At 36.4% G+C, this 24,112-nt stretch overlaps 1 protein-coding gene, 1 long non-coding RNA gene and 1 pseudogene across 2 annotated transcripts; 2 read left to right on the plus strand and 1 right to left on the minus strand.

The window, feature by feature from the left end:
* Nucleotides 1-2,782: 2,782 nt before the first annotated feature.
* On the plus strand, nucleotides 2,783-4,539 carry LOC117929141 (putative UPF0481 protein At3g02645). The gene has a single exon (XM_034849360.1). It carries the CDS (start codon nucleotides 2,831-2,833, stop codon nucleotides 4,472-4,474), a length of 1,644 nt encoding a protein of 547 aa, XP_034705251.1. The 5' UTR covers nucleotides 2,783-2,830; the 3' UTR covers nucleotides 4,475-4,539.
* A 1,478-nt stretch (nucleotides 4,540-6,017) lies between these two features.
* On the plus strand, nucleotides 6,018-16,261 carry LOC117929212. Its single transcript, XR_004653708.1, has 2 exons — nucleotides 6,018-6,387; nucleotides 15,905-16,261. It is a non-coding gene; the product is annotated as an uncharacterized LOC117929212 (long non-coding RNA).
* Nucleotides 7,567-15,036, minus strand: LOC117929211 (annotated as a pseudogene).
* Nucleotides 16,262-24,112: the final 7,851 nt, after the last annotated feature.

Below are 24,112 nucleotides of genomic sequence, written 5' to 3' on the forward strand. Positions count from 1 at the left end.
CACTTTTTTTCCACATCTCGATGTGGTATTTTCTTGTGCTCCTTAATGGATCTCTTGAAATCTTTATAACAATTTTGCAATGAGATCACAAACATTTGTTGTAACCTAAAGTTACTCTAAAAAAATATCTTGAAAGTTTTAAAGTTAAGGATCAAGTTTTTGATGAATGATTATATTTTTTCTACTAGGTCCATAAAAATCCACCGCATCTTTCAAATAGAATCTCTGTTTATATTTATAATTTTTTTTTTTTAGAATTATGAATTGTTTTCTAATTCTAAAATATTTAAAGATCATTTTTAAAATCAAATAACAATTTAAAGATAACTATAATTTTAAAACTTACTAAAAATATCCCAAAAATTCTCTTTATTACCAAACATAAATTTAGAGATAAATATAATTTTAAAACTTATGAAAAATAATTTTTGAAATTAAAAAATACAATAGAAATCAAATTAGGAAATATAAAGATTTTTCTTCCTAATTTATTGTATTAGCCAAGTTGCATCTAATTAGTAAAAAATGAACAAAAATATCAACTAAGTTCCATATATATCACAATTAATTTGGTTGATAATTTTTTTTTGTCTTTTCCTTTCTTTAGATCTTATATCTATAGATAATAGATCCTTATGTCAATATGGATATCATTCATTAGTAATTTCAGAAAAATAGGTAGAGAAAAAAAAAATTGAGAAAAAAACTTACCTTTCATTTCCTTGTAACTTCAATTTTTTTTTTTTTTTTAATGAACAAATGAGTTGATATCATTTTATATTGGATCAATAAATTATTGGGCTGAGGTTTGGATAAACGTAGAGATATTGCCAATGAATTTATATCCCATCCTTGTCATTGATTTGATCTTTTTCTCTCTAGTGATATCCTTATTCAAAATCCAAGTGACAATTAATCTTTCAATTTTGTCCAAAATTACATTTAGTGTCTTTAAATATCACATCCCTTTATAAAAGATTTTTTACTATATTTTTACTTAATTTATAAATTATTATTAATATAAATTAATTATTTAATTGGTTTATATTTTAGGTATCTGGGTACAATTTTTAGTTTTTTTCTTATAAAATAATAATAATAAATTATATATAAAATATAAAAGCCTTTTGAGACTTATATAAAGATTTTAAAAATTGAGGAATTAAAATGTTTTTACTATTTTATATTTGAAATATTTTAAAAATATTTTTTAAGCAAATAAGGTAAGTTCATATGTTATATATAAAAGTTATTATATTTTATATAAAAATTATTTTTATTTTATATTTTAAAGGTAAAAGACAAAAAATATATCCAAACAAGCATTTAATATTGTAGGGTTTATAGGAATTTTGTATAGCTACAAAAGTTAAAATATATCTAAAACCTATATACCTATGTATATATAAATATAAAAATTTTAGTGGATTAAATTATCATTAAATTTAGTTTTTTTTTAAAAAAAAAAATTAATTTCATGGTTCAACAAGATTTGGACTTATTGGACACGTGACACAATTTTGGAAGACTATGACTATAATAATAATAATAATAATTATTATTATTATTATTATTATTATTATTATTATCTTGTTGATAAAGCCTCCAAAAGAAGAAATGTTGCTAAAATTAAAAAATTAAATTCCTTGAACTAAACAACTAAAATTTGAGAATTCAAAATCCGATTCTCTACCTCCAAAACAAATCAAGAAGAGATTAGAAAAAATTTCAGGTGAAAAGAGGCTTCATAAAAAGAGAAGAAGCTTTATAAAATCTTTCTACAAGTTTAATAAATGGTAGAAGGGCTACCTGCAAGTTCGGTAATAGGGTTGCATACATGTTTTTCGTCATTCAACAAATTCATTTGAGAAAAAGTCACTCTAGACCCTCAATTAATCTTCAAATTCAATAAAATAATTTTGTTATCGTTCTTTAAGTTATGGTCAAAACGAAAGAATCAGATAAATATATTGTACCCCACAAATTTTAATTTTAAAAAAATCTTTGTTCGCATTATTTTTCTTGTTATTTTGTTAATTTTGTAGTATTTTCACAAAATTTGTGTGTACGGTATCCATCAATTTATCTATCTTAGGGGAAAACCAAGCCCGTGTTTGGAATATCTTATGAGCTATGACAAAAAATGGCTGTCGGAAAAAGACGGTGTGGTGACTATGCTGTGATACTAAAACGACATCATATTTATCCTACTAATTAATACTTTGTCGAAGGCAAGCTAGCTAGGCAACAAACATTTCTAAAATTCCCTTCACACAGGGGGTTACAGAAAAAAACAAAGTGTTATCTTGAAAATTTCATAAACCCAACTTGTATTCCACTCACGTACTTGTCACGGCCCCTCAGAAAACTTCAATTTTGGGTTGCAGAACACATTTCCACGTCTCCTTTTTTCACATTCATACCACATGCTGCCTAACTGCCCTTCTGAATTAAGTACTTCAAAGGGAAAAAAATGTCCTTTTGAACAAGAAACCATGTGGAAAACGCAGGATTAATTAATTCTATCATCTCTCTTTGAATCTCATCTGTACGTGGCCTAACGGCCGGCCTCCCAAATTAATCTCAGAGTGAGAAGGAGCCTCGATCGGTTAATTGTGGAATGTTTATAAAAAAAAAAAACATGTAGAAAACGCATTCTCATTAAAGTCCATCAATCCTATGTCCTTCCAAAGAGAAAATCGCTTCATTCACGGCATGTCTCGTAATATATGTAATAAAGCCTCATTTTTCTAACTCCCTCATACCTAATACACCACATTGAACTGCCAACTTCACCAAAAGGCAAAACCTTCCTTCTCTTTAATCCACCATGACCTCCAACTCTAACCCAAGCTTTGATGAGCTCAGATGGGTGATTGAGATACGTAGGACTCTAGATGAAGAGCTTGAAGAAGATAGTGAAGTCCCCGTGAACATCTACAATGTGCCCAAAACCCTAATGGCTACTAAGCCGGATTGCTACGTTCCTCAAGAAGTTGCACTGGGGCCTTATCATCATTGGCGGCCGGAGCTCTATGAGATGGAGAGGTATAAGCTTGCAGCAGCGAAAAGAACTCAAAAGCATCTCCAAAGAGTGAAGTTTGAAAGCCTTGTTGATCAGTTGACCAAGCATGAGCCAAGGATTCGAGCTTGTTACCACAAGTTCTTGGAGTTCAATGGTGATACCTTAGCGTGGATGATGGCTATTGATGCCTCTTTCTTGCTTGAGTTCCTTCAAGTCTATGCCATCAAGGCGGGTCGGGTGCTGACCAGAGTTTCCTCCAGGATGTCACACCTAGTTGATTATGCCGGGACCAAATCAGCTCATCATGCGATTCTTAGAGACATGGTGATGCTTGAGAATCAAATTCCATTGTTTGTATTGAGGAAGGTGCTAGAATTCCAGTTCCCCACTCTAGATCAAGCTGATGATATGTTGTGTTCAATGTTAGCCGGGTTTGGTGAAGATCTTTGTCCATTTGGGATGATGAAGGACTTGCCCCAGATCCACGTTGAGGAGCAAGCCCACCTGCTGGACTTTCTGTACCATCTCATCGTGCCAAGATCAAAAGAACCATCTGAAATAATTGAAGTAGAGAACGAAGATGAATCAAAGGAGGGCAAAGAAGAATCTTTTGGAGATTCCAATTATGTGCAACAGCTATTTCAGATAATTTGGAATCTGCTCTCAACATGCACTCAAGGCCCAATACGTCTTCTCAAGAGACTTTTATTATCCGATCCTGTAAAAGTCATACTGAAATTGCCTTGGACAATCGTCTCCAATCTCCCCGGGTTTTCCATCTTGAAACAACCTGTCGAAGATATCTTCTTTTCCCAAAACAAAGAAGAAAACAAGCCTGAAAATGGGAACAACATCATCAAACCTCCACTGATAGAGGAAATCGCCATCCCTTCAGTGTCCGAGCTCTCCAAATCCGGTGTCCACTTCTTACCTACTAATGGTAGCATCTCATCCATCACTTTCGATGCTAAGATGGCCACACTTTACCTCCCTACTGTTAGCTTAGACGCAAACACAGAGGTCATTCTGAGAAACCTGGTTGCATATGAAGCATCAAATGCATCAGGGCCACTCATTATTGCTCGGTACACTGAACTAATGAATGGGATTATTGATACCAAGGAAGATGCCCAGTTTCTGAGAGAAAGAGGTATTATTTTGAACCGGTTGAAGAGTGATGAAGAGGTGGCCGACCTGTGGAATGGGATGAACAAGACCATAAGGTTGACGAAGGTGCCCTTCCTAGATAAGGTGATTGAAGATGTGAACAACTATCACACTGGCATATGGCAGGTTAAGGCCGGAAAGTTTATGAAGCGTTACGTGTTTGGTTCATGGCAGTTTCTAACGTTTCTCGCTACCGTTTGCATCTTGTGGTTAATGGCATTGCAAGCATTTTGCTCTGTCTATAGCTGTCCTCGAATGTTTAATGTCACAAAAGATCAGTGATGTTTTGGTGATTTTCCTATATCTTATCTCAAGTTATATGGTACTTTTGATCTTCTCCTTACATTCTTCAGTTGGGGTAGTGCTAGCCCCATAATCTGAATTGCTTTTGTGCAATTTCCAATTCTAAAGTTGAGATCTTTATGGATGTCATTGGATGGATGATTTGGTGAATTCATTTTGGCTTCAAAAAAGAAACAATTTCATTGAGTAATTCACTTTTTAATTTAGAAAATAATTTTAATAGGAATGGGAACCATTTTTTATTTTATTTTTTTATAGTTAACTTATTAATATTCGGCTTTTAAGGAAATAAAAATCCTGCTCATTGTGAATCAATTTGATACGGAAGTTCAATAATTTTGACAAGAGAATTGATCTGTTTTTGTTAAATAATCCACTTTTATTTTAAAGAAATTATAGTTTTGTTTTAACTTTGTTTAATGGGATATATAGCTTTCGGTATATTTTTAGGGTATTTTTTATTCTCGAAAAATACAAAGGAAAGAAAGAAAATATTTAGTAAAATTATTTTCTCATGTTTGGTTCTCCAATAAAAAAAAAAAACAAAGAAAATCAAATATGATTAAAATTAGTTAGAAATGTATGTTTTTTTCAAGTTATTTAATCTTTGTATTGATGAGTTAAAATAATTTAAATAAGTTTAAAGTAGCATATAAAAATAATTCATTAATTTTAAATTTATTTTTTATTTTTCTTCTTTTTTTTTTCTTTCTTTTTACTTTTCCTCTTTGTTTTCTTTCCTTTACATTTTCTCTCAAAATTTTAGGGAGCCAAATATAGCCTTAAGGATCTCAAGTGTAATTTTAAGTTTTAACTAAACCCGAATGATATATTTTTAGGAATTATTCATGTAATATATAACTTTTGGTCATGCCATTTAATGAAATCTCTCTCTATGAAAATTGATTTATTTGTACCCATTATTAAATTAATTTATATAAAATATTTTGTTTGAAATTTAATTTATAAAATTTTATTAAAAATATGTGATAACAATTTTTTTTATTAACATTAATTTATTTAAATATTTAAAATTATTAATAATTCATCTTATCAAATTAATTTTAATTCATAAAATATCTTCTATAAAAACCCAAATTTCAATTGGTAATGATTTAATCAAAATAAAATAAAGATGATAATTAATAATTATTTATACAAAGATAGGAAAATTGTTGTCATGCTTTGTTTTCTTTTTTTAACTCTACTAAATCTAAAAATAAATGAAGTCCCCCTCCAGACGAGAGAATCCCTAAAAAGGCCCTATTTTCCTCCGCCACTCTCAATCCTCGCAGGTACTAATCTAATCATGTTATTATTTTCCTTTTTTGCAGCCCCCATTTGATTCCCAAGAAAATCCATCCCCCATTCGATTTCCGGGAAAATTCATCCTCGTTTGATTTCCGAGAAAATCCATGCAAAACCCCAAGGAAAACAAAAAAAAAAAAAAAAATTCCTTTTTCTTTTGGCTCCCTGTGTTTTCTGAATCTGTTCTAGGGGTCGCTTTGCTTTTGTGCCATTGGATTTAAATTTCACGAACCCTAAATCCACGATTTTTGAGCCAGGCTGAAAAAACACAACCTTTGCCTGCAAATCATGACCAGATTACCAAATAACATCTTATGTTTTACATTCACGATCTCGGAGCCCCTGAGTCCTGGGAGGTCGCTGATTTGGACGAGAGCATGAGCAGATTGATGCTCTCTTCTTCATCCTCCAAGAAAGATTCCTCTTCCTCTTCCTCTCTCAATGCCTCGGTACCAGCTTCAGCTTCTGCTTCTGCTCCGGCTTTGTCGTCTTCGTCGGTTCCGGGATGATATCTGAGGACTCTGTCAACCAAGTGGATTAGTTTCTTCGGGAGGCTCTGCAGAATCCGCGTGAGCGGCTGTCAAGTGAGTTGCCACGCTCTAGGTTCTGTTTTTCTCGGGTTTAACTAAAAAATTTTGTGTTGAAGGCTTTTTTTTCTTGGTAATATGTTGCTCTCTGGTGATAATTTAGGTTTTTGGTTTGGTTTTATTGTGTGCTTGTTGTGTACAACAGAGCAATTTGGTTTGGTATGTTCACGCTGGTTATATTGTTGTGCTGTATGAATTGGATAGCTCTTGACTTTGGTCTAAACATTTTTTTAATCAGTTTGCTTGATATGCTAATATTTAATGTTGATTGACTTGTTTATCTTAAAAAGGTGCAAATTTAACTAGATAGATGCTAGATTCTTTATGCATTACATTATGTTAATATTTTTACTAATTGAAATTATATTTGAGGACCCGCATTTTTCACGTGCGTCCCCACTCGATCGGCGAGACTCGCTTTTTTATTTGTGAAAAATTAATTTTAGAAAAGTTGGAGTCGCCACCTATTTTATTTTTATTTTAAAGGGAAAATAAAACAAGAAAGAAAAACCCTAAAAAATGACTCCATAGTTTTGGAAAAAAGCATGTCTTTGGGAAACCTGAGTCTAAGTCCGAGGATCAGGTTACTTATTGGGAAGGTACCTTTAAAAGGTAGCACCCCTCTAAGCCCTATAAAGGTCTCTACTGACAAAATTAAGGGAAGTGTGGCAATTAATCGGTTAATTATAGATACCTAAATAGGCTAGGTGATTTTAGAGAGTGGCATGTCAAACACAATCAAATTGCAATGAAGGAGAGTTAGGGTGCGTACCTGAACCGCTTCTCAAGCGCTATCATAAAACATAAGAGATTAGCTTGAAAATATGTCACATGGTATGTATTTTCATCAAAGATGATCAAACAAGCATCAAGGCAATCAATTATGGCATCAAACATGGTCATGTCTCATGAGAACATACACATTCATAGAATTTTAGGGTTGTGGGGTAGAAAGGGCGTACCTAATTAGCAAGCATCCACATCTCTATGGGAAACAAGGATATCTCAACAATAAATATAAAGTGAATTCAAGTACTTCATCAAGAAGAATAAAAAATCATCATATCAAGCAAACAATATTGAAGAAGGTATCATGAATGTCGGGCCCCCACCAAAGCCCTAATTAATTTCGCATGAGTTGGTTCTATGAATTCCATTGTTTGGAATTATGAAGTTTATTCATGCTTGTTGAAAATCGAGAAAATCATGAAAATAGTTAAAAATCAAAGAAAACAGTGAAAGTGCATACCCGAAATAAAGTGGCAGCAAATAGCATGTTAAAATTGGGATTTTATACCTAGATGCTCCTAAGATGGATTTTTCAAAGCTGGGAATATTTAGTTGAACAATGGTTTCAAAATTCAATTTCAAACAGTAAATTCCCAATCAAAGAAGTAAATAGAGGAGAAGGTGTGTGTGGCAAGGTTGCCACGATGGAATGGAACTTGGGAATAAGATTTGGGACTGAAGAAACTTTCTGTGTTAAGTCCTACCTAAGTGGCATACAGTTGAATGCGACCTTCAAACCATTGATAATCTGCTTCTACGATACCCATCATGTGATGAATGACTCTTATATGGAAAATAGAGGGGAAGAAAAAGACTACTGCATATGGGATTGTAACTGCATTTCAGTTGTCGTCATTGTCAAGTAAGATTTTAAGTTGAAGTCGTTGAAGGGTGAAGCAAGCGGGCTTTCTGATTCAGGTATCGGCCACGTTTTCAAGACTAGAATTTGACCTCACAGTGTACTCTGCTACAAGCTTTGCAAAAGACGACGACTTGTTCTCTAGCAATCTGGTGGGAGTATCATATTCCTCAACAAGCCCATGATCCAGAAGTAGAACCATGTCACTATCGAGGACAGAAGTAATTCGATGTGTAATGGTTATGACTGTAGAGTCGACAAAGTGTTGTCTAAGGGTTTGCTGAATCAGATTATCAGTGGCTGTATCAACTGATGCGGTAGCCTCATCAAGCACCAAGACCTTGCTTTTCTTGAGTAGCACTCGGCCAAGACAAACCAGTTGCCTCTGACCCATGCTCCAATTCTCTCCATTCTCAGTAACTGCAGAATCTAGCTTTCCTTCTTTCTTCCTGACTTCATCCCCAAGCTGGCACTTATCCAGAGCCTCCCAAATCTGTTCATCTGAGTACTCTTCAAGTGGGTCAAGGTTGCTCCGTACAGTCCCTTCAAACATGGTTGGATCCTGAGGGATAATGCTTAGTCTGGACCGCAAATCATGTAGTCCAATATAAGAGATGTTGGTACCATCTATCATAATCTGACCAGTGGCAGGTTCAACAATTCGAAAGAGGGTCTGTATGAGGGTTGATTTACCACTGCTAGTTCTCCCTGCAATGCCAGTCTTCATTCCTCCCAGGAAAGTGCATGTGAGACCTCTCAATACAAGTGGCATGTGTGGGGCATAGCGGACCTGCAAATCCTGAATATCGACTTGTCCATGTGAAGGCCAAGAACATGCTAGCCTGTTTTCTTCTATGACAAGAGGTGGCTCACTTGGAATGGAAGTGTATTGAAGTATTCTCTCAACTGATATAATTATATTCTCCATATTGCAAAAATTCCATATTACCCGAGCTAGTATCATGTTCAAATTAAGTCCATATGTCACTGTTAGGCCTGCAAGACCAGGATCAATTACTCCCTCTGGAACAGAGATTAAGAAAACCAAAGAGAAGGCAAATGTAACAGAAGATAGCATATCCAAGTGGAAGCACAACCATTCTATTGCACCAGCAATGCTAAACTTGGGCCGTATATACCCATCTATCAATTTCATGTTTGTGTCCCTGAATCTAGATTCTTGATCAAAGCTCCTGATGGTCATAGATCCTGATATAGTTTCGGAAAAATGTTGCATTACTGGAGCTTTGCATACTCCGGCCAATCTTAATAGTTCTCGTGCTGAAGGTATGTAATATTGCTGATACCAGATGCAGGTTGCAGCCACAGGAATAAAGACAATGAAAACTTGCCATGCAACCTGTGACATTACTGCAATAATTCCCAGGAGCTGAATCAATGTGAAGGCACACGCCCCAACTTGCGTTGCAATGTTTGTATCAATCGTACTTTGGTCTGTAGAAGCTCTGTTTAGAATCCGTCCACTTGGGGTGGCATCAAAGAATGACATTGGGGCACGGAAAAAGCACAAATGCATTTTATTGAAGAGTATAGTAGCTGTCTTGTAACCGGCTGTTACAAGAAGCATGGCTCTAGAAAGGACACAAAAAGAACTTCCAACAGCCAAAGCTACATAAACAATTATGAGAGTAGAACCTCTAACTACAGGTTTCACATCATCTGACACGGGACTTGCCCAAGCCATCCAATAATTGCTTCCAATTTGAAGCAGCTGAAAGAGAATCTGTGACAACAGTATAAAGGGCACAAGAGCCCCTCCATATGCTGTCCTCATGTAATTCCAATAAACCCATAGCCCAACTTTACCTTTCTCTCTCTCCTCTTCTTGAACGAGCTGACCTTTCGGCCCATCTATCTCCTCTGCTTTACCATTTTGGCCACCTTTATTTTTTGCTTTTTCTACAACTTCAGAAGTACAACCAATATTATCACTGTCCTCATGGATACTTAATTTTTCTGAATGTGCCTCTACAGAATTGAGTGCTAACAAAGCTTTCTTATGTGCACCAACAAGTTCCATAAAATCAATTCCAGAGTTGAGAATTTCATTGTACTTTCCAGCTTATGTAATTCTTCCATCTTTCATGACCAGTATGAGATCAGCAGCAGGTAAGAACTCTACTTGATGTGTAACATAGATCACAGTTTTCGAACCCAAGAGACCAAGCAAACATTCCTTAAAGAGATGGGTTCCTGTATGAGCATCCACAGCACTGAAAGGATCATCAAACAGATAAATATCAGCGTTTTGGTAAAGTGCACGTGCAGTCTGTATTCTTTGCTTCTGGCCACCACTCGAATTGATTCCCCGCTCACCTATAACCGTCTGATCACCAAATGAGAGAACCTCCAGGTCCTTCTTCAAGGAACATGCATCAAGGACCCTTTCATACCTTTCTCTGTCCATCTCCTTACCAAACAAGATGTTCTCTTCTATCTTGCCACTCTGTATCCAAGGAGACTGAGCAACATATGCCTTTGTTCCACACAGCTTAAAGATACCAGATATCTTAGGCACCTCTCCCAACATACAGGAGAGTAAGCTTGACTTGCCTGAGCCTACAGTACCACAAACAGAAACCCTCATGCCACGGCACACCCGCAAATTAATATCCTTCAGTGTTGGATTAGGGGAAGATAAATCCCAAGAGAAATTTCCATCCACTATCTCAATTGCTGTATCAGAACTATCTTTTGGAAGCCTCTCGATAACATCACTCTGCAGGTCAACTAGACGAAGAAAGGATGTAATTCTGTCAAGGGATACTTCAGTCTGAGCTATCATTGAGATTAGGTCAGGAAGAAGGTAGATGGGTTGTTGAAGTATCCTGAATGTAGCAAGTGAAGATAAGATCTTCCCTGATTCAAGCGGGATTCCTATAAGCATGTAAGTTCCAAAGGTGACCACGGACACAAATGTTGGGGCAACCCAGAAAAAAAAGTGGTCATGGCTGAAGTGTAAAGATATTTTTTTCAACCACCCCGTCTCATTCTTCCGAAGGTCTACAATTTTAGACAAAAACTTCATCTCCCATCCCTGAAGCTTGAGAATCCTCATGTTTCTTAAAATCTCAGATGTTGCCTTCGTCCTTTTATCTTTTGATTCCATTAACTTGCCCTGAAACTTCTCTTCCCATTTCCCCAGAGGAACATTTGCCAACATAACAATTACAGTTGCAAAGAAAGCTGCAACTGAAGCAAGGCCGACGTTTTTATACAAGATTAGCAAGGCTAAAGTAACTTGCACAATCACCATCCATGGTCCATGCATATACCAAATGAAATCCCCAATTCTCTCCGCATCAACAGACATAAAATTAATGATCTCTCCAGTAGTATGACCCTGCTTTGACTGGCAGGAAAGAGTCAAACCCTTGTTGTAGATCATTGTGACCATTACTGCTCTGATCCTAAAACCAACCTGCTGCAATCTGGGTACGTAACCATGGCTTCGAGCCCCACCATTTTTTGAGAACCTTTGGATTCCACTAAAATGGTATTTTGGAGGCGTGCTCATGAATTGGCACTTGACAGTGAAGATTTTTGGTACTTCATATATGAGAAATAAGATGGGATGTCACTGGTTTTTTTAAGAGTGTATTCCACATGAGAAAGTCAGTCAATGGATATTTCCATGGGCGCCGGATAACTTGGCAGCAATGGAATGTTGACGGACATGGCAAAGAAGCTAGGCAGGCATGAAGAGAGAGAGAACTTCAAGGACATAGAGACAATTTTCTCGTTTCTTCACTGCCCATGTCAGCAGTATCACTGTTGATCCCTATGCCAATCGATCTAACAGAACCACTGATCTTCGTCCATACAATTATCATCAAGCCTTGGCCTCTCACAATCATTCATAACTTTCCCATCTTTTAACATGATAAGTTCGTTTGTTTGAGTGACAAATCCCTGCCATACAAATTCTGCGCGCATCAAATTCAGTTCCTCTTCATCCATTAATTGTCCATCGTATCAAGTTATTAAATCATTTTCTTCTAAAGTGCTGACACTCATGGCCATCATTGAAGAACTGCCCCCATTAGGGGATAAATTTCTTATCAAGGTGCAAATGATCTCCACCATATTAACCTGCATTTCCACGTGTGCATTCAGGCAAGTTGCTTGAACATGCAGGGAGTTTCCAATGTCCACCAAAGCAAAAGGGACAGCCGTGTTTCAATAATATGAGAAATATTATCCACCAAGGAATCGCTAATAATCTCTAACAAGGATGATATGCCAACAGATTTATTGAGGAAATTATACACGCAATCCACTGGCCAAGTTCCTTCACAAAGAGCTGACAAAAGGCCAACGAGTTCCTCAGTTCTGATCGAGAATTCAACTTCCAAGTTGCAAAGGAGACACCGAATAGGACCATCAACAAAACTCTCCCCATCCCAAAACTAATTACAAAGAGATCCCTTTCCTCGATAAATCTTGCAAAGGATATCCAGTATCAATTTAAGTGTATTGTCTTCTAGTTGGGTAAATGCAGAGACATGTACCCCTAGACTGTATCTTCGGTCTGAACATGATGTCAGAGTGTTCCTAGCTTGTTCGATCCCAAATTCCATCATCACTATTTTCCTCCTTCACCCATTGTTGAATTTTTCTCTCTGAATTTATTGGAGCCCTTTGCGGTCCACAGATGGGTAGTTCTTGCTTCACAAACATTACAACCATTCTCACTTCATGTTTTGCTCTCTCACAACTAAGAATGTTGTAGACAACGAAGGGCAATCCTTTTTTCCTTTTTGCAAGACCCTGTCCTTGGAAAGATGGAGTTTGTATCTCAGTCTTAGCCAGCTAGATCAAGTTATCAAGGAAAACAGCCTGTTGTAGTAGTCCATGAAGGCAACAAGAAAAAATCCAAGGATATTTCATAATCACCATGACGTTTCAAATGACACAATTCTTCAATGAAAGAGCAACCTGCTGAAGAATTAATTCCATATTCTTGGTCATTCACGCCTGGAAGCTCAGAAACGAATTATTAATTACTTCTAGTCCAATGTTGGAGACAAATCCAGGTAGCCTTGGTAGGAAACCACCACTTTCAGGCAGGCTGATGATATTTTCTAGGGTCACTCTTTTGAGCACACTAGAAAGCACGTGCATGGCGACTGGAGTCACCCATGACAAGGGTCTCATTAACGAATCTTTGTGAACAGAATTGTCCTCAAGTGGGCATTTCTTCAAACATCTCTTGTGCTCCTCAACCTTTCTTCAGTGTAGACACTCTAAAATGATCAGATTCCGAGAAAACTTGTCTCTAATCACCATATCAACTCACAAACTTACATCACTGTGACCAAGCTCAGCAGGTGTATAAGTGGCTGACAAGCCACTTGAACACGGCAATTTGGAAGAATCTCCTCATTTTCATTAAAGCAGGAATGCAGGGCAATGAAGAGAACTCACGGATATGCTATTTTGGGACAGCCTTGTTCTCAAACATGGGTTCTTCTAGAATCTCCACTATTTTATTCAAATGAATGGAGAGATTTTCTTTCTCTCTCTCTTCAAGAGGGGCTAAGAGCAACAAAAGCTTGAGAAATTACATGTTTAGTGCTGGATGACGATACTTTAGCCAACTGCCCAATGAAGAAGTGCAAAACAGAGAGACCTTCAGACTGGAGTGATTCTTCTTCAATCGCACGCATGGGAAGAGCCATAAGTTTTATATTCTTATGCTTTACCATCCAGAAATAAACAATTCAGAACTGAATCCTCAAGGGAGAAACTAATCTGTATGCAGAATGCTCCTCTTACAGCCTTCTGTAATGAAAACATCTCGTCTAGGATAATTCCAAATTAACTCGATACACAACCCCAGAAACAAGGGGGAAACATCAAACGCGTCACAGAAAGCAGTAAATCCCCAATAAATAAAAAAAGCAAATCTCTCCTTCGTTGTATGACCAAGGCTGACTCCTTGTGTTGAAACCCTCCACAGAGCCAAGGAAAACGAAAATCAAGATTAGACAACCATGAAGATTCCAATATACAGATATTCGGCAAAGAGGAAAAAATATTGCTCCTTTAGAGATAACATTTTATATCTCAGCGCATTTATGAATGACGCTGTGATCATTGGTGCCCTCTTCTCCCTCAATCAGATACTCAGCGGTGCCATTCTTGCTGGAATTTGAGGACGAGTTACACTTTGGAGAAAGCTTGACGCCAATGATCAGAATCCACCGAACCTCAAAAGAAGATAACCCCAATGAAGGCGGTCCGACAAACTCTGGCACCGGAAAACCAAAATTACTAGAACACGGGAAAGAATAAAGGGGTCATCTTTGGCTCTGATTCTCCCGCTCTGCTCTACCACGATACTTCAATTTCAGAATCAATTTCTAGTTGTTATAAGGACATTTCTGAACTGATTTCTGTTGGATGAAACAGAGGGTCCTTTCTATCTTTATCCTCCCAGAATTTCGACTCATATGAAACGCTTACAGACAGTCACCAGGAAACTAAGAGGAATGGTCCAAAACATGTATAGTGGAAAACCATAGAAGACAGGGAGGGAACAAACAGGCATAATAATAATAATAAAAAAAATCAAATAAAGCCACATCTCATGATTTTTAGATAGGCTCAAGTTAGTGAGAACAGACATGGAGTTATATGCCTTCGAAGACATTAATGACATCCAAAATCAAAACAGGGCAAACAGGCAAGTAACCAATCTCAACAAAGCAAATTGTGGCCCTTTTCGTCCACACAAAAATCAACAAAACAAATAAATATTCAGGAATCCTGACACACGGAAAGAAAATCAAATATAGGTAAGAATTCCAAAAGCAACGAAGTGCATACCTGGACAGCTTTGGTTGCAATGGCTCGGCTTCTGGCTATCTTTCCTCTTCCTTCTGAAGACAATTCCCAGATAAAAATCCTCTTTTTGCTTGTTCTTTCTTCCTCCTCCTCCCTCTCTAGACTCCAATACGTGCCCTTCACCCCAAAAGAATCTCCTCCCACTATCAATAAAAATCCCTCTCTTTTCTTTCCTCTCTCACGTATATATATCCCCTTAAGACCTAAATTTGTTTCCAAAAAAAAAAGGAAAATTCTCCTCCCTCCTTTCTTCTTCTCTTCTTTTTTTTTTAAATCTTCCAATCAAAAGCAATCTTCCCAATTTCAAATTCCCCTCCAAAACCTTCCAAGGAGAGTCCCACCTTCCTTAAACTCCAATAGTAAGTTTCCTTGCAAAAACATGAAATTTTTGAAGTTAAATAATTGAATAAACGGATAAGCAAGTAAATAAATTAGGAAATGATAAAAAATAAATAAATAAATAAATAAAAATAAATAATAAATAAGTTAAGGAAAATAATATAAAGAGGAAGATAACCAATAAAAAGTGAATGATAATCATAAAACTAAAACTAAAAAATAAAATAAAATAAAATAAAATAGAAAAATAAAATAAAATAAAATAAAAATAAACCAATAAACAAAAGTCGAGCCCAAAAGCCATGTAACCATGCAAGTCATACAAGTCACGCTAAAAATGTCCAAATGGGCCAAGTGTGCCTAAACGGGCCTATGATGAGACTAAGTGGGCCTAGGATGGTGCCTAATGGGCCAAGTGTATCTAAAAGCTATCCTAAAAAAGAAACAAGAAAAGCCTAAGTTTAAATTAGGGCTGCCAAGGTTCACAATAAGGGATCAAATAATCCCTCAACCAAAATCTCCGAGGTGACTCAGAAAAAGGTAAGTGGTATGAGTAGCCATGGGCCACCAAGGAACTATTGTGGAGCATTGAAAATGAATTTTAAAGACATGTGCTAAAGGGACAAAATTGAGGGTCTGCAATATTACATTTTCCAGGAAGAGATGCATGACATTCAAGAGCAAAGTACCCATAACTCATTGAGTGCTTGAGAAGGGATCAAGTTATGTTCAAGGTTTGGGATATGGATCACAACTTATGCGTTCGAGTGCAATTGAATTTCCTAATGAAGAGACAAAGAAGTTGCGACATTAGATCATAGAGTTATAGAAGTTGAAGATGACAACTACCACTCAAAGGAGTTGAAGGCAATGATATAGAGTTTCATGCCACAACAAACCAATACTTCTTACTAACTACCACCTCATTTTGGCTTAGCTTCCCAACCATCACCTTCACTATCAAGTTGACATTATTGTGTGGTTTACTATTATATGTTAGTCATTTTTATTTTAGATAATATTCAAATAGCATAGCAATGTTATTTGCAAGTATGGTTTGCATTGATAAAACAAATGTTTTGTTATTACTTATTTTCTATAGGTTATTATATTTTTATATTATTAAATTCTTCATTTTGTATAATATCATCTTATATTTGAAAATGTTGAATATCATACAGGTTTATAAATGTTTCAATTATGGTTCAAAATCGCGGTATCGGTTGTTGACTCGGAGGTGCACATTGGTATATCGGTTTGGTATCTAGTGATACGCAAAATAAGATACTTAAAAGTTCAAATTTTTTTAATATAATTAAATGAATTAAGAAACTAATAAAATTAATAATGAATTATTGACATAATAATAAATCAAATAATTTCTTAAATTATTAACAATAAGTTAACATATAAAATAATGTCTTTATAATACCATTACCATATAAAATAATATATTACCTAAATTAAAGGCATTCATACCATATTTAATATATAAAATACTAATTTTTAAATTTTCAATTCCAAATACCGCTGGCATATAAGGTAAAATACTAATTTTCAAATTTCCAATTTCAAATATTGTTGTCATATAAGATAAAATGATGCAAATACATGAACATTTGAAATAATAAATCATTTTTATACACAACAATACATTAAGCCATTTTCTTCAATTCTCAATCCTAAGGGATACCTACACAACCAAACAACAAAAATCGAGCAAGGAGAGGCAACACCAACATGCAAAGACATCATCGATCAAAGAATATGATATTTTGTAATGACCGGGTATTTTATGACACGTTAGCATTTTTAGTTTGAAAAGTCTTATTTTGTGTGATGGTTGAAAAGTAAAAAAGAAAAGTGTTTGGAGAACACGTGTCAATTTCAAATTGGTGAATTTCATTTTATTGTATCGATCAATTAGACGAGTTGAAATTTTATGCCATGTCAGCCTTAGGGTAGAAAATTTCTTAAGATTTTAGAAATTGAAAACTTCCGAAAACGAAAAAACGAAAACGAAAAAAAAAAAAAAGAATTAATTAAAAATTAATTAGAATTAATTAAGAAAAAATTAAATTAAATTGATGAATAATAAAATTGAGAAAATTTGTTTTGGATTGGTGTTAATAAATAAATTTGTGTGTTAAAAAAAATGAATTGGAAATCAAATAAAACAAATAGAATAAACAAAAGAAAAGTAAAATAAAATAAAATAAAATAAATGAAAATATTCAATGGGCTATTAAACTTAGGTCATGTAAAGGTAGTATGGATTGTTAAAATGAAATGAAATGGAATTAGGCCTTTGGTTTTGGGCTTAAGTGGCTGGTGAAATTTTAATTAAAAAAAAAAAAAAAAAAAGGAAAAGGGAGAGAATTAGAAACTGGTAGCACACGGGAAGAGAAAGAGAAGGGCACTATGTAGAAATTTGGTCACTCGCCGGATCTTTGACCGGCCGTTTGGACGGCCAAACGACCTCCGCTTCAGCCCAAATTCGGAGGAAGTGCTCTATTCGACTAGAGGAACAAGTCTACGGTGGCTGATTTCATTTTTTACGATCAACTTCTCAGATTTGTGGTAGGGGAAAACTAACCCTAAAACTCAAATTTAATGTATTTTTCATTGGAAAAAAAATTTATAAATCTGATAATTATGAGTTAAGTAGATAATTTTGATGTTGTGTGAATTTTCTGGAATGATTTGGGAGTTTTTGGATTTTTTTGTAATTTCCGGAATTCTTTGTAATTGATAATTAATCGTTTTAGGTTGTTAAAAATTATTAGAAATATAGGAAAATTCCGGAATTAAGGCAATAATTCAAATCTAGTGATTTATGAATTTTTGAAAATTGATTGGAATATTTGCGGTAATTTTATTGTGGAAAATTAGTTATTTTCAAATATTGGGAATTATTAAAATTATTGAAAAATTCTGAAATTGTGAGATAAATTCAAGTATATTGATGTGTGAATTTCTGAAAATTTGTTGGTGTATTTTCGGGAATTTTAAGGTGAAAATTTTATTTTATTGGGTTATTGAGAATGTTGGAATTATTGGAATTGTAGAAATTATTGAGGAATTTTGGAGTTTGTGGCATTCAATTGCATCATGGTTGTATGAAAAAAAAAATTTGTGAAAAGTGTATGAAATGGAAAAAAATAAAATAGGGATGAAAAGTGAAAGCCCGTGTGAGGCGAATTAAGAAGGGAGAGAGATCCCTAGGGTGAAAGACCCAAAAGTTTACATCGGGAAGACTCTAAATGGGGAGTATATTTGGGTGCGGACACGTATCCTTCGGTGAAAGCCCGAGAACGATAATGTATTGTATGACTGTGTGTCACACATTCGTATGCATTCATTTAATGATTGGATGTTGTGGAATTGAGTATAATGTTATATGTTAAATTGTGTGACTTGATTTATATTGGTAAACTGTTGTGTTTGGGTTATTGAAATATAGTAATCCCCCATTAACCCTTTGGGTGTTAGGCACTCTACTGAGCAATGTGGAAATGATCACCCCTTCCTTTTTATATCTTTTTAGATGCAAATATCACTCCTGATGATTCACAAGTGGGACAGGGAGGACTTCAGGATGCCCCTGGAGCGGTTTAGTGGAATGTGTTTTATTTTTTTTTATTGTGTTTGTGGTATTGAGACCTTGTAATAAGTGAATTATGGATAATGTAATAAGACCTTAATTTGATTAAGGGGATTTTTATGAAATTTTATTTTGGAATGCAATGATGTTTGAAAAAAAAATTAAAAAAAAATAAAAATAAAAATTTCAGAGTGTTTTAGTTGACTGCCAGCGTGGAATAAGATAAGCCCTTAGGGTCAAACCTTTGACCTGGGGTCACAGGCCAAATTTTGGGTCGCCCGGAATTTGGGTCGTGACAGCGTGGTATCAAAGCCAAGGTTGCAATAATACTTTGGGGTCAATGTTTGTGGGTGTTGTGTGTATTGTAATGTTATGATTTTCTATATGTGTTAGTTAATGAGTTTATTATTAAATGAATTAGTTAATTGTTGATTCTTGATGTTTGAAAAGCCTTGTGATGGTTCTTGTAGATGATAATAAGAACATGATGATGTTAATTATGTTGAGTTATGTATTGTGATTGTAGGAAAGTGAAAGTTTTGATAGTTGTTGAGGTTGTTAAATGGGTACATGTGAATTTATTTTGCTCACCTTGGTAATGTGGTTGAATTAGGGATTGTTAAATTTGAAATGGCGGGAAGGACCAGAAGAGGAAGATCTGAGAGAAATGAGGAGTTGGAGTCGGTAAGAGAAAAACTAAGAGAAGAACTACTCCGAGAAGTAAGAAGGGAGTTGAAAGAGACTGTTCAGTCGATGAGAGGTCAGGACTTTAGGAGATCAGGAGGTACCCAGAGCCATGAGGATTCAGGCCACTCACATAGGAGGAGCCGCACTGAAAAGCCAACAATGAGCCAAATGGAAGCAATGAAGAGGTTCATGGTGATGCAGCCTCCATCTTTTAATGGAGAGCCTAGTGCTGAAGCAGCTGAGCATTGGTTGAGGAGGATGAGAAGAATTTTGGTGGGACTGGACATACCTGAGGAAAGAAGGGTAGGTCTGGCAGTATATATGCTTGTTGATAAAGCTGATTTCTGGTGGGAATCAATGAAAAGGGTGTATGACACTGAGGTTATGACCTGGGAGGAATTTGAGAGAATCTTCCTAGGCAAGTATTTTGGGGAGGTGGCTAAGCATGCCAAGAGGATGGAGTTTGAGCACCTCATCCAATGAACCATGTCGGTGCTGGAGTATGAGTCACGTTTCTCAGAGTTGTCTCATTTTGCTTTGGGGATGATCAGTGAGGAAGGAGAAAAGGCTAAGAGGTTCCAGTAGGGGTTAAGGCCTGCTATTAAGAACAGATTAGTCCCACTGGCAATAAGGGATTATTCTGAGTTGGTTAAGAGGGCTTTGTTGATGGAGCAGGATATTGAGGAGACCAACCAAATTCGGGAGCAAAGGGGGGATAGAAAAGTGAAACAAAGAATGGGGGAAAGTTCCTAGGGGAGATCTCAGGGCCGGCAGCAGAGACAGAGGACTCATCAGTCTGAGAGACATTCCTCATTCTATGTAGGAGGTGAGCAGAGTGCTCAGAGGGTGGCTGCTAATAGAGTATGTTATGGTTGTGGAGCAGGAGACCACTTATGGAGGGCTTACCCATTGCGAGGTGTACAGCAGGCTCGACCTCAGTCTCAGGGAGGTTCTCAGCAACAGCCAGTAGTGTCTTTCCAGCCCCCTCAGTTTCAATTGTCTTGCTACCAGATGCCACAATTACCCCCAGCAGCGCAGGGAACCAAGATAGCTACTATGAGTAGTTAGACCCGTTCTTCTCAAGGGTCGAATGCTAGAGGTAGGGGAAGGTAGGCAGCAGGAAGAGTTTTTGCCTTGACCCCAACAGAGCCAGAGGAGGACGCCCTTTTGGTGGAAGGTATGATTTTGGTATATAGTACTTGGGTGCGTGTTTTGTTTGATACTGGTGCAACTCATTCTTTCATTTCTGCATCTTGTGCTAATGCATTGGGGTTGAAAACAGAAAGGGTAGAAAATTTGTTACTTATTGAGTCCCCTATGGGTACGAATTCTAGAGTTGATAGAATATGCAAGGGGTGTGTTATTACCTTGGCAGATAGAGCACTAAATGTGGATTTGAGGATTTTGGATATAACTGGGTATGATGTTATCTTGGGAATGGATTGGTTGACAGTGTATAGAGCGGTTATTGATTGTCATCGCCGTAGAATAATATTTTGTCTGCCAGAAGGATTTGAGGTTTGCTTTGTTGGAGGGAAGTGTGTTAGTTTGCCTTTTTCGCAGTCCGATCCGTGTTATCAGTATGTGTTGAGGAAGGGATCAATAAATTTCCTAGCTTACCTTCGTGGTAAGGAGAAAGCCCAAAAGGACATTACAGAAATCCCGGTAATGAGGAAGTTTCAGGATGTATTCCCAGATGAGTTACCAGGTTTACCACCGCATAGAGAGTTTGATTTCTCTATTGAAGTATACCTAGGAACTGATCCTATTTCAGTATCCCCTTATAGGATGGCCCCTCTTGAGTTGAAGGAATTGAAAGCTCAGTTAGATGAATTGTTGGGTAAGGGCTTTATTCGTCCAAATACGTCGCCATAGGGAGCCCCAGTGTTGTTTGTGAAGAAGAAGGATGGCACACTAAGGTTATGTATTGACTATAGGAAGTTGAATAAAGTTACTGTGAAGAACAAGTATCCTCTTCCAATGATAGATGACTTGTTTGATCAGTTGAAGGGTGCAAAGTATTTTAGTAAGATTGACTTGAGAACTGGGTATCATCAATTGAGGGTTAGGGAAGAAGATGTTCCTAAAACCGCTTTTAGAACGAGATATGGGCATTATGAGTTCTTAGTCATGCCTTTTGGGTTAACTAATGCCCCCGCTGCTTTCATGGATTTAATGAACAGAGTATTTCGTGCTTACTTGGATTAGTTTGTGATTGTGTTTGTGGATGGCATCTTGATCTACTCCAGGAGTTTGGAGGAGCATAAGTAGCATTTGGTGACCACCCTTAAAACTTTGAGAAGGCATCAGTTGTATGGGAAGTTGGACAAAAGTGAGTTTTGGCTTACTGAAGTGAATTTCTTAGGCCATGTGGTTTCTGAGGCAGGAATAGCAGTAGACCATTCCAAGGTGGAAGCTGTACAGGAGTGGCAAAGGCTTACTAATGTATTTGAGGTTAGAAGTTTCTTGGGGTTGGCTGGATATTATAGGAGGTTTGTAGAAGACTTTTCTAGAATTGCAGCACCAATGACTCGGTTGACTAGAAAAGGGGTGAAGTTTGATTGGAATGAGGAGTGTGAGAATGCTTTCCAGAAGTTGAAGCAGAAATTGACCACTGCTCCAGTGTTAACTGCTCCTATTAATGAAGAGTTGTTTACAATTTATTGTGATGCTTCCATAGTGGGGCTAGGGTGTGTGCTAATGCAGCAAGGCAAGGTGGTAGCTTATGCCTCAAGATAGTTAAAGCAGCATGAGCGGAATTATCCAACACATGATTTGGAGCTTGCAGCAGTGGTGTTTGCCTTTACGACTTGGAGACACTATTTGTATGGAGAAAAGTTTGAGGTGTACTCTGATCACAAGAGTTTGAAATACATTATCACTCAAAAGGATTTGAACTCTAGGCAAAGGAGATGGATGGAGACATTGGAAGATTACGATTTTGCTCTTCATTATCATCCAGGAAAGGCGAATGTTGTAGCAGATGCCTTGAGTAGGAAGAGTTTTGGCCAATTGTCTAGCTTGGAGTTGAGAGAGTTTGAGATGCATGCAGCTATTGAGGATTTTGAATTATGTCTTGGTTTGGAAGGGCATGGTCCATGGTTGTACAGTATATCAGCTAGACCAATGGTTATCCAGAGAATAGTGGAGGCCCAAGTTCATGATGAGTTTTTAGAAAATGTTAAAGCCTAGTTGGTAGCAGGTGAAATAGATGAAAATTGGTCTATGTATGAAGATGGGAGTGTGAGGTTCAAAGGGAGATTGTGTGTGCCAAAAGATGTGAAGTTGAGAAATGAACTTCTAGCAGATGCTCATAGGGTGAAGTATACCATCCATCCTGGGAATACCAAGTGTAGACCCTCATTTTTGTCCATTTAGCACATGTCTTTAAACTCGTTTTCAGTGTTCCACAGTAGTTCCTTGGTGGCCATTACTACTCGTACAACTTACATTTTCTGAGTCACCTCGGAGATTTTGGTTGAGGGATTATTTGACCCCTTATTATGGTCCTTGGCAGCCCTAATTTAGACTTAAGTTTTTTTCATTCATTTTTAGGATAACTTTTAGATATACTTGGTCCATTAGGCACCACCCTAGGCCCACCTAGATTCACCTTGACTCGCACCGAGACACCTCCTCATTTACACACATGTCACTTGGGTCACTTAGACACCTTTTTCAGAATAGATCCATTTAGACATTTCATTGAGGCTCAACATTTTATTATTATTATTATTTTATATATTATTATTATTATTATTATTATTATTATTATGGCATGTATTTGATAATTACATTTATTTTGTCTATTCATTTTACTTTTACTTTTTATTATTTATTTATTCATGTATTTAATTGTCTTTATTTTTATTTATTTACTTAATAAAAAAATTGCTTGAATTGTTTATACTTTAAATACGCATGTGACCCTATTATTGAACGAGGAAATGATATTATCTAATATCTCCTTATTCCCTTGCTTTTTCTTTGAAATCATATTCTATTTTATTACTAATTTCATTAGTTCTTTAATTTTCTTTTAATTTTTTTTATACTATTATTCTATTCTATTTTGCATGGGGAGAGGAATTTTAAAGAAGGATAAAGTTGATGCAGTTGTCACGTGAGGAGGGCATGGGAGGTCAGGCATTTTTGGAGTTTCTCTGGAAGTCTCTGGAGAGGATGATCTGGCATGAAGGACACGTGAACAGGAGAACATGCGCACCATGCCTGAGGACGAATGACAGCCGGAGTTATAACGACGGGAATAGTGCTGCTAGCTGCCGTCGTGGTGATGATGATTATAGGCTTCACAGTTTTCGAGGTCGTTGAGAAGTCAATGGGGTATTTTCCGATGAACGGCGTGTTTTCCGTCAATAAGATTGGAGTTTCTCCTCAGGTAAGGATGTCAACAGCTAGCGTCATCAAAAATTTGTTTTTTTGGCGTGGATTTGAGCGCGATCATGGTGCTGCCAGTGAGGAAAGACGCCATGGTCACATCACCCAAACAGGGTCGAACTTCGGCAGCCATCACCGAAAATGAATGGAGATTTATGCTGGAAAATACCACGACC

The sequence above is a fragment of the Vitis riparia genome, chromosome 13, assembly GCF_004353265.1.
Source record: "Vitis riparia cultivar Riparia Gloire de Montpellier isolate 1030 chromosome 13, EGFV_Vit.rip_1.0, whole genome shotgun sequence".
Classification (NCBI taxonomy): Eukaryota; Viridiplantae; Streptophyta; class Magnoliopsida; order Vitales; family Vitaceae; genus Vitis; species Vitis riparia.

Coding starts and splice junctions, on each gene's coding strand:
- LOC117929141 (XM_034849360.1), top strand. CDS start 2,831: ATGACCTCCAACTCTAACCCAAGCTTTGATGAGCTCAGATGGGTGATT.